Below are 10,660 nucleotides of genomic sequence, written 5' to 3'. Positions count from 1 at the left end.
GATCTCCTTTTGGGGATCTCTTGTACTTATATCGATCTAAAGCTAGTAATGAAAGATGGGGCTAATGCGAAAGATGGTGCTTTTGGTGTGTATCTTGTTCTGCAATTTTATTTGGTAAGCTGGTTTGGCAACATATGCTTCAACATTTCAACATACCATGATCGAAGATTTGTCAAGAAGCATCTGATTCATAAATTTTGTGTGCTACAAAAAGGAATATATAGGTTTAGGGAATGATGGGATGACTCCTTTTATATATGTCAATGAATGATGTTATATATGTTATTCTTTGCCAACAACATAAGCGTCAATGGAATCGTTGCTTAGTTATAGTCCTGCTGAGCGGTTGGCACATTCTTGAACCAATGCCCCGAATAGTGATCGCCTCTCAAGCAAGCGCGATGGTCCTGTTAAGATACAGAAACATAGGGATATCAGCAACAAGCTTCATTTGGTTCAACATGTTAGCTTCATTTGGTTTTCAAGAAGCAGACAACTCTCATCACATACCTAAAGAATCAAGTTTTTCAGGTTTTGCAGCCACCACATCTTTAAGTTGGCAGCGTTCGAGGCTCTACAAGAAAAATAAGATTAATGCAATGAAGTTTGCAACCCAAAAGATTCGAAGCGATATCGGGTGTTTAAGAGCTTCAAATCTCTTTTCATGGACCACAACTAGTGTGATCACTGCATGAGTTATGGCTTGAACTAACCAAACTATCCCATCTACGAGTTTCCATGGCAACTCAGTGCTTCTAGTAAATGCTAAAGTGCATGCAACAGCGTAACAAAGTGTTAAGAGAATGCTCACGGTCACAGAGAGCTTAAAGCACAGAGTAGTTCTGAGATGGTCGGCTCTGTTATTTCTGATGAGGGGCTTGTTGAGGTCAGAGCTTTGGCGAGTGGCGACCATTGGAGACGAATCTTGAATAAAGCTTTTGAATTGAAAATAGTAAGAGGGTGAGCAAGAACAGGAGATCAAGAGAGGATAACAGGACTCTCTGAGGACAGGGAGAGAGGAAAATGAATCTCAGCCATTGAAATATGCCTGGTACAGAGGTGTCCTCCGAGGATTGAATCACAGATGGTCATGAACTTGGTGGAAGAGGCTAAAGTTGCACTCTATTATGCCTCATTTGCATCAACATCCTCCTCCTCCTTCTTCTTCTTCTACTTCTTCTTCTTCTTATCCCCTGAAAAATTAACAGAAAACTTATATGTACATCAGTACATGTATAGCAAGCATCGGTCACTTCGTAGAAGAAGCTTTGCTTTGCTGAATGGAGCAGATGTAATAATAGTTATGACACGTGGCGAACTTATAATGGGTGGTGAAGGTGATGCTTACCACCTACCTAGTTAAAGTTGGTGAATGTGTTGTCTTGTCAATGATTTTTTTTCGGTCAAAAGAATTTGTTCTCAATGATATTGAATTATTGATACTTAGAAAATAGACTTTGGGCGCCCATTTCCATGGCCAAAAAGAAAAGACGTAGGCCACTAAAAATAGAGTCGTACGCATGAACATGTTTTACAATGGGGCAATGGGAAATAGAGCAGATTTGGTACCCTGTTTTTGGTACCAGACTGGTACCAGGCTTTTATCAAAGCCTTTGATCTTAGCTTTCTCTCCCTACTGTCTCTCTCTCTCTCTCCTCCAAGATCAATGACCTTGATTAAAGCCTGGTACCAAATCTGCTCTCATGGGAAATTGGGGGGGGGGGGGGGATTTTACATGTTTTACTGGTTTTACATGTATTTATAAATGTTTTACATGTTTTACTGTCATTTGGGCTACTGGGTCTTTTTTTGGTCAAAACACCCACAAAAACTTGTGTAATGTATTAATTATGTGAGTAGTCAAATCAAATGGAATAAGGTGACCCCCTTGACAGCATATAAAGTTGTACGAGAAGAACTTATCTGCACTTCCCAATGACATCAGCTAGTATTCCCTATCATTCTCTTTCTTTTTCTATTTTTCTATTTCTCTCTCTCTTGATGCCACGGTGCCACCTATCCCCCTAACACGGGAATAGATAAATTATTTTCAAAATTGTACACTATGCACGAATTTTCAAGTATCAATTAGCAAATAAAAGAATTTTGTAGGAACAGTCACAAATACACCAGAACAAAAGTAATACCGGCTAAAATCCAAGCCCCACATCACATGGTTATTGTCTTTATTATTGGACTCACTAGTCTCACTCACACTCAGCTACCATCCATTAATTATCTGATATCTCATATTAGATTACAAACTAGTGTTGCTCAAATTCTCTCACATTATATGTTAATTTTTACAGATATAAATATGGATATAACTTCTTGACTCCAGTCTCCAGCAAATCAAGGCCTGCATGGGTGCGTTCATTCTAACCCCTGCGACTAGGCTTTTTTCCACTAAATTCTAACTGCTTGAAAGCTTGAAAATGGGAAATATTCACTTAAAAGCCACTCTTCGTATTAGCGCTAATACGCATAACACAACCAAATCTGTTCCTAAAGAATTGATTTTGTTCCAATTAGGCAAGTCAAAAAAGTAAAGCAATGCAATAAAAAGAGAACCGAAATTCCGTGTCTTGCTCGAACAAGACATAACGAGTAGTAAAGAAGGAAACAAAATGCCAGCCAAATACACGTTTAAGCCACTTGGGATGCATGCATCGATTCACTACATTCATCTGAAACAAAGGGATTAATTGTACTCTGCCTCTGTCCACATGCTTAAGCCACTTGAGATGCATGCATCCATTCACCATATGAAGATCAAATGTCTGACTGTGCAATAAAAACCAGCCAAATTAGAGATATCAGTTACCTCTTTTGTTTATTCTCATCCCACCCTCAAAGTTTCGACCATCCCCTTGAAACTAAATATTGAATTTGCGTAAGTCTACAGAAGCAGCAAGCATCTATCTAAAATGACAACAGAATTGAGAAAGAAAATCAATTCGAAAACTTTGAAACTAGTCATTACTATTATTGAATTCAAATGTTAAGCAGAAAAACTTAAGATCGTAACAAAATCTTACAACTCAAATCGAACTTAAATGAAAGCATAGCACTCAAATTACACATTTTTCTTTCTGAAACGCAAATAACAGTAATGAAGCAACAGCAGCAAAACAACAACAACAACATAATGCTCTGAAAAAACTGAGATTGAAATAAACGCATTCGGTCAAAGTGCCATTTAAGTGTACAATGGCAAGTCGGTCCATGCTCCTGAGACATGCCCATTTTCACAGACATAAGCTCGAACAACAGGCTCACCATCGTCATGGTACCCGAAAACCCGTCTCAAACAGAAGGCAGAGTGCAAATCCCAAGTGTCTTTGCAGGAGCAAAACGCGCAATTCAGATCAAGCTTGCTCCTTTTCCCATCCTTTATGGTCCTCCAAACTTGGGACCCCTTAAAATCCTTGAAAATTCCTCTGAAAAGCATGTAATTCCGCTTCTCTTCGATGTGAACACAACCAGGCCAATCGCAGATGTACAAGCAGTCGCCACGGAAACGACTGTGAAGAAGCTTGTTGCCTTGTTCGCGGCTCAAATTCCAAACCCCAGAAGCCAAATGCGACCTCATGGATCTACAAACCTTCCTCCTCTTGCAGAATGAAAATTCACCACCCACTTTGACAACGCCTTTCTCAACAGGAACCACTTCTGCTACTTGGGGACCATCATGGGCTTCAGAATCATTGTAAATGGTATCGAAATACAGATCATCGAATAGAGACCAAGAACAATCGGACCCAGAAACACCCACTTCTTGAATCGCACCAATTTGACTCGAGGAAGGCTCCGTCAGCGGTTTGGCCGCTGGATACAAATCCAATTTCCGGTAATTTTCATCCGGGCCGAGCTCGCGTTCGAGCCCGAAATCGGAGTTCTCGAAGAGGACGCCGGAGTGGAGGAGACCGGGGCAGCAGACGGCGAGTTTGTGAAGCGCGGCCCAACCGCCGGGAGGCGAGGAAGAGCCAGCGAGGAGATCGGAGACGACGGAGGGGATGACTTTGGAGCACTTGGTCTTCCAGCAAATGTTGCGAATCAGAGACGAGAATTTGGTGCAGGCGCAGGCGAGTCGGGCCCAGTTTCGGGGGTCGTCTTCGAGCTTGAAGAGGATGTTGAGAACGACGTCGTCGGAGAGTTTTGAGAAGACGGTTTCTGCCATTGTGATTTGTCTGAGAGAGAGAGAGAGAGAGTGTTGAGTAATGTATGTTTGTTTGTTTGTTTGATAAAGCGAGTTGGGGTAGTTGAAGTTGTTGAATTGCGTAGGAAACCAGTGGCGGTGAGAAGGCTTTGGGGGACTCTCTACAACTCAATTTGATTTTGATTAATTTGATTCCTTTTCTTTCAGTTTCAGACTTTCAGTTGCTGTGGCCTGGTTCTACTTCCAAGGCCCCTTCTTTTATGCTGAAAAAGTTTGTTTATTTTTGTCATTTTCTGTCTCATTTATTTTGGAGACACAGACACCCCCCTCAATCCTCAGGAGTTGTGAGCCTTTCCACCAGAATTGATTTTGGGGAAAACTAGTGGCTCTCCTCCTCAGTCCTCACTCATTGTATTCGCCCAGACATTAATTAAATACTTTATTTGAATACCAATCCACCCCAATTTTAACACATGTGCAGCCATATGATTGTCAAGTTCAACATAAGAATTGAGTCCACAGTTCAAATGCAATGCAGGGCCCTTTATTCTTCACACAACATACATGATGACTTTAAGCAAGTACATTTTCTACCCAATATACTAAAAACAGGATGGAGTGATATGAATTTTACTGGATTTTGTATTTCATGCACCCACCTATTACCTCTAGGTAGGACCTTCTCTTCCCAATTGTGGAATGTGGTTGGTGTTGGAAAGAGAAAACATGATCATGGTGGTGGGCTTCATTTATCTCTCGGGACAAAATAATGAATGGAATAGGAAGAAACAAGAGCCCACAAAAGGGGGCCACGGCTATCTTACCTCATTTATTTGTTGTGACGTTTGCATCTGCCATGTGCTTTCTTATCCCCTTGTTGCTTCAAGATAAGGACCGCCCTTAATTTCAACATGCATTGCTTCTTAGTTTGATAAATTCACCTTTCGGCGAAATTCGTGATCAATCAACGATTGAAGGCCGTCCAAAACAATATCCAAACTTTTTTAACTACAGCGAGTGAACCCGAGTCCCAACTGGAACCCAATATGCTATGAAACCACGAGATTATAAATTATAGTAGAAGAGGAGAACGAACCAGCCAGAAAATATACTGAAACGTACAAACAGCAATGTAGTAAAGAATCTCATATGCATTACAAGGTGCGAGGATGGTAAAAAGTCTAACTCAAACAAAAATCCAAAAACAATATCACGGATACAGTGGCTTGTAAACTGAATCCATCCATAAACTCAAACGTCTGTCAATAAGTTTTAACATAAACGGCGTCCCAACTCCACAGATTTTGAGCCCACTGATAAGCTTCAGGTGTGGGATAAAATATCACCTGCCAAACAGAATCACAGTCATAAGCTAGAAGAAATTGCTACAATCAGCAAAGCAAAAGGAATTTTTGGAAAATATAACAGGAGGAAACAATAATATAAAGACCAGAAATGAAACTAGGAAAAAAGAAAATATAATGCTCAAGAATGATACCGTGACAAACTCTTGCTCCTGCTCCTGCTCCGGCTTGGACTCCTGCTGGCACTGCGCTTCTTCGGACTTTTACTTATATGTTTCTTCGGGCTTTTACTTATGCGTTTCTGATGGTGCCAAAGAAATGATAAGGCAGGCAAAAGCCGCAAAAAATCCAATTAGTATGGTACAAATCAAATTCAAAATTTCATAAGGGGCCACCCACTAGTAAAGGAGAAATCAAATCAACTCCCAGCCCAACTATACAAGTATTAGACTTTATTTCAACTGCTGCAATAACATGCCCCTGTATATCAATTTTTTACAACAGAGTACAGAAACGGAGAAACCTATAAAATGGGTCAAGTCACAAGATATTGCAAAACTTTTTAAAATAAAACAAAGAAAACACTTACCGAAGGCAATGGAGATCTGCTTCTTGATCGTGATCTGCAAAAGTTCCAGAAACAACCCAATTTAATAACCATGTTCCTTTTACCAATTTGATCCAAGGTCCTTGATGCCTCTTCCATGTGAGAGTTACCACATCCAATAAGGATAGAAGAAAAAGATTTAAACATTTAGCATTTCAACAGGAGAAAAAAAATGACGTAATCCCCCGCCAAAACAGATCACAAAATTCATAAAAACAAAATATTTAGAAAAATAAAATGCAGCATAATTATTTTTAAGACACCAGTGACCAGAAGAGGAGCATTCTTCCCTACTGTATCACAAGAATCCAGGGAATCCACATAGTGCGCCCTATTAGCTTGGAAAAACGTTGGAGCAGGAAATGAAAGTCAAATTGTCTCTACTGCTCATTGATGATGACTTCCAAATCCCAATGGCACTTAGTTCACAGATATCCAGCTTTACTATTGCAATCCAAGACCTCCATTGTTCCCAATCTAGCACCCATGGACATTTGCAATGCTAAAAGCATTAGAACAGAGGCACCATGAAGGTTTCCAAAGCTGCCTATCTAAATAACAGCATACCTCCATAGAAAAAGAGTTGTAAGCAATTGACCATATCCAATCAAGATCCTAAAATCCAATCCCCAGTTCGCCGCATATATCCATATCTAAAAGAAAAACAAAGGTAATTTTCATGCAAGCAAAAAGGGCAAAGAAAATGAAAACTAGGTGGATATCTGACACTATCTTGGTAACCCCAGCTGCTGAACAAGCAAATCAAGGAATGAAGCAATACGAAAATAAAATGGCAAAACAAAAGACATAATTCCATGCTATACAACTGTGAATCTAAACAAAATAGTACATAACGAATCGTTAGAGAAAATTTCACATCCAATGACCCAGTTAAGCTGAATAGTCAATAATTACATCTGTTAACACAACGATTGGTTAAACTTTAATACGGAGCCAGAAATTTAGTAGTACACTAGATAATTTTAGTATATGCGGGTTTATCAATTAGGGTGGTGCCAAGAGATATTTATTGTAATGAAAATGTCAGTCATTCTTCACCTAGTGGAACCGTGAAGATCCAGACAGCATGAATATCAACCAATAGATACAATGAATAATTGAGAAAAATAATGCATACCCTGAAAGAGAGCGAGACCTTGATCGAGATCTAGCAGGTGAGCGGGAGTGAGAACCAGACTTTGATCGAGATCTAGCAGGTGAGCGGCGCAAAGATTTGGTTTTTGGAGACTTGCTGCAATTAAGTTATAAACTACATAAAAAAAATGTTTTTCTTTCCACACGTACTACGCTGTGTAATTGTAAATGGTCAAACCTCCTGCTTCTGCTCCGGCTATAACTTCGACTGCGACTGTAGCTCCTGCCTCTTGAATGAGATCGACCACGACTAGGGCTCCTAGACATGTCCCGCTTCGAATCGTATTCCCTCACCTATTAGAAAATGAGACAATACATATTTATAAAAAAATAAAAAAAAAAGAACAAAAACCAAAGGAGGGGGAAGGAGGAAGGGTACAAATTTGAAAATTGTAAGACTCATACGCGAACAGATGACCGAGAGAAAGCATTCCGGAACTCCGAGTCATCAAGTTTTTTGATCTGCATAAAAAATTTCAATAATGGTTGAGATTCCTATCTATGTACCAGAGTAGAAACTTCAGACATATCCATGTATTGATAAAAGTGAACTGAACACCTAGCACCTATGCACTTCATCAAAGGTTATCCACAATATCAATGTCTGGAGTAAGAAAGTATAAACATGACTTACTGCATACTTCATGTCATCATAGTTGGTGTAATCCACAATCCCTGTTGTGCCTATAAAACAACCATAGTACAGAAAGCTAAATCAATTGACATTCTGATGTCTCGTGAGCTATGTCACCAAAACAACAAAATCAGCCATAAAACAAAACTAGTAGGATACAAGATAGAGAAAAAGCAAGGAACTCTATAAGCTTTATAAGAACTCAAAAATGATAATTCCAACACACACATGCTTCCAAACTTATCCTCACATTGCAAAGGCAAAACAAGAACATTAAAATATTCCTGAGACTAACTTTGCTACAAGATTAATGTAACAATATACCACCAAGAAACACCCTTTCAAGATGAAGCATCTTACCACTACCATCACGGAAAACTTGGGAGAAACAGACATCTCCAGCCCGTCGCATGTGGTCCTGAATAAAAATGCATAGTAGGCATCAGAAATGCACTGACAGTTGACATACATGGAGAAACAGTAATAATAAACTGATATCTGCAATTGATAAATGCTAAAACAAACCTTCAGATCTTGCCATGAAGCTGAAGAGGGTAGTCCACTGACTAACACTGTGGATTGAGCATGAATAGGTTTAGAAACATATCAAATGCATCCAAGCATATAAAACATCACAAACTGTATCAAATTAAAATACATACCCCGATATTCTGAGCGCCTAGACATTCCACGTCCACCTCGACCACCACTATGACTACTATGACGATCTGAAGAAGATGAATGTCCACGCCCACCATGTGCAAGTTCAACCTACAGAGATATACATTAGAATATTATGTCCATTTGAAGTACCCCAGTTACCATAACATGCAAGCATGATAGCCTACCCGTAAACGATGCCCATCAAAATCATAGCCATCACGACCACGAAGTGCATCTTCAGCATCACGAGCATCTTCAAACTACCAGAGAAAAAAAAACTTATTGAAACAATAAGGTAAAGGAAACAACAAATAAATAGAATAAAACTGACTATTCCAGGGCTCACCTCAACAAATGCATAACCAGGGGGCCTAGGTGGCACCTTCAGGTCAATATGGGCTATGCGTCCATACTGCAAAGAAAATTAGAAACCAAAGTCAGTCTCACCAATGACTATTATTGTAAACCCATCAGCATCTGCCACTCCGCCACCCTACAGGCTACAACATAATTTCCACACCCAAGAAAGGTAATACCAAGATGAAACGTGTTTAGGGAAAAAGACATGTCTGTTGATTCCCAATTTCCAAATTCAATTGTTTTTAAATAACATGACTGCACCTGTTGATGCATTTTCTACTTCTACCTATAAAAGTTTAAAAGATATTTTAGAGGCTCATAAAGGCCCATTTACCGGCCAGGGCCATAAAGGCCTATATGAGATCCTAACAACGTCATGGCATGCTCAATTATCTATTGACCTAGCTATGTTAGGATCTTTAACTATTGTTGTAGCTCACCATATGTATTTGATGCCCCCTCATCCATATCTAGCTTCTGACTATGGTACACAACTTTCATTGTTCAGACATCACATGTGGATTGGTGGATTCTAAGAAAATGCATTTCACACAACTTTAACTTAAAAATCGCACGGCATATCACGTTGGCATCAATTCAAACAACAATAACACATTAAATCACCTTGAAAAACAACTCTTCCACCTCTCTCTCGCGTATATCACCAGGCAGATTCCCAACGTAGAGAGTTCTGCTTACACGGCTGCTCATTTTCCTGAGAAAAAGTCACATCCATTGGAATGTTGGATATTAAGAACCCTATCATATCCCCTAAACACACATAATATTATATCTCAATAAAAAAAAATCGAAAACAAAACAAAACCCATAGCAAAACGAGACAAAACGAACCAAACGGAAAAATAAGGGCTCCTGTTTGCTTAGGCACCCATAGCAAAACGAGACAAAACGAACCAAACGGAAAAATAAGGGCTCCTGTTTGCTTAGGCAATACAGGCAAAAGAAAATAAATAAGAAATGCAAATCTTGGAAACGTTTTTCATCTTTTGGGATGTGAAATGATTAAAAGAAACAATCAAACTAAAACCCCGTACAGCAAAGAGCTCAATCAACGTGAATTTGAAAACAAGATGAAGATGTGAATTCAAACTCGATTTTCTTTCTATTATCATGTATTTCTTGGCAAGCAAACACGGAAAAGACTGAAACATTGGATTTTTTAGGGTTCGCAACTTCGCAAGTGGTAGATGAAACAATCAAAGCGTAAAGCTTACCTCCGTTGAAATTGGGGATCGCAGTGAAGCGCAAAGGGTAAAGCTTCGTAGATTAGGGTTTTGAATTTGAGAGACGGTAGGCGTCTCCAGATTAAAATATGGGATGGATAACCTGTTACGCTAAGCACAGCAATATATACGACTCTATAATAAACTTGATAATTTAAACAACCTGATTGTCATCTACTTACGGATATTTGTATCTAGACCGTTAAAACCCATGGGGACCAAGCGTGTGAACGCACGTGCAGACGAGGTATTGTCTTCCTAGATCCTCAGTCTTTTTTTCTTTTCTTTTTTCTGTTAATCTTGTAAAAACTATCTCATTTTAAGTTTTTTACATAATTATCTTTCCAAGTGACTTGGTTTTAGACATAATTACACAAACACAAATTCAACTTAAAAGAAAAGATGAGTAAACTGTAAAACATCATATTTCATAGTTATACCCCTTTTATTCATCATATTTCTTTTCGTAACTCTTAATTATTGTAATTGCCACTCATTCTATATATTTAAAAGAAAAAAATCATGCTCAATTCC

General features: G+C 39.1%; 2 protein-coding genes and 1 long non-coding RNA gene across 7 annotated transcripts; all 3 read right to left on the bottom strand.

Moving 5' to 3' along the window:
- Positions 1–158: 158 nt before the first annotated feature.
- LOC147275549 (uncharacterized) lies at positions 159–1,555 on the bottom strand. Its single transcript, XR_015124026.1, has 3 exons — positions 812–1,555; positions 511–574; positions 159–407 (listed from the first exon to the last, which is right to left on the bottom strand). It is a non-coding gene; the product is annotated as an uncharacterized LOC147275549 (long non-coding RNA).
- A 1,401-nt stretch (positions 1,556–2,956) lies between these two features.
- EID1 (F-box family protein) lies at positions 2,957–4,561 on the bottom strand. The gene has a single exon (XM_086252979.1). The coding sequence runs from the start codon at positions 4,178–4,180 to the stop codon at positions 3,200–3,202; it is 981 nt and encodes a 326-aa protein (XP_086109105.1). The 5' UTR covers positions 4,181–4,561; the 3' UTR covers positions 2,957–3,199.
- Positions 4,562–5,206: 645 nt separating this feature from the next.
- LOC147275547 (serine/arginine-rich splicing factor SR30-like) lies at positions 5,207–10,261 on the bottom strand. 5 transcript variants are annotated; one of them, XM_086252981.1, is made up of 14 exons: positions 10,118–10,261; positions 9,507–9,597; positions 8,869–8,934; positions 8,708–8,782; positions 8,522–8,630; positions 8,385–8,431; positions 8,220–8,277; positions 7,860–7,909; positions 7,631–7,687; positions 7,404–7,519; positions 7,209–7,322; positions 6,053–6,086; positions 5,658–5,764; positions 5,207–5,505 (listed from the first exon to the last, which is right to left on the bottom strand). In XM_086252981.1, exons 2-14 carry the CDS (start codon positions 9,591–9,593, stop codon positions 5,502–5,504), a joined length of 924 nt encoding a protein of 307 aa, XP_086109107.1. In that variant the 5' UTR covers positions 9,594–9,597; positions 10,118–10,261; the 3' UTR covers positions 5,207–5,501. The 5 variants fall into 5 exon arrangements, 3 of the variants coding, with proteins under 3 accessions (XP_086109107.1, XP_086109106.1, XP_086109108.1); XR_015123756.1 differs by lacking the exon at positions 5,207–5,505 and adding an exon at positions 6,638–6,723 and having other exon boundaries at positions 6,053–6,547; XM_086252980.1 differs by lacking the exon at positions 5,207–5,505 and having other exon boundaries at positions 5,630–5,764.
- Between the last annotated feature and the right edge of the window lie 399 nt (positions 10,262–10,660).

This window comes from Dryas octopetala, chromosome 8, assembly GCF_963921425.1.
Source record: "Dryas octopetala chromosome 8, drDryOcto1.1, whole genome shotgun sequence".
NCBI classification, from domain to species: domain Eukaryota; kingdom Viridiplantae; phylum Streptophyta; class Magnoliopsida; order Rosales; family Rosaceae; genus Dryas; species Dryas octopetala.
This window is presented reverse-complemented; position numbering and strand designations above follow the sequence as displayed.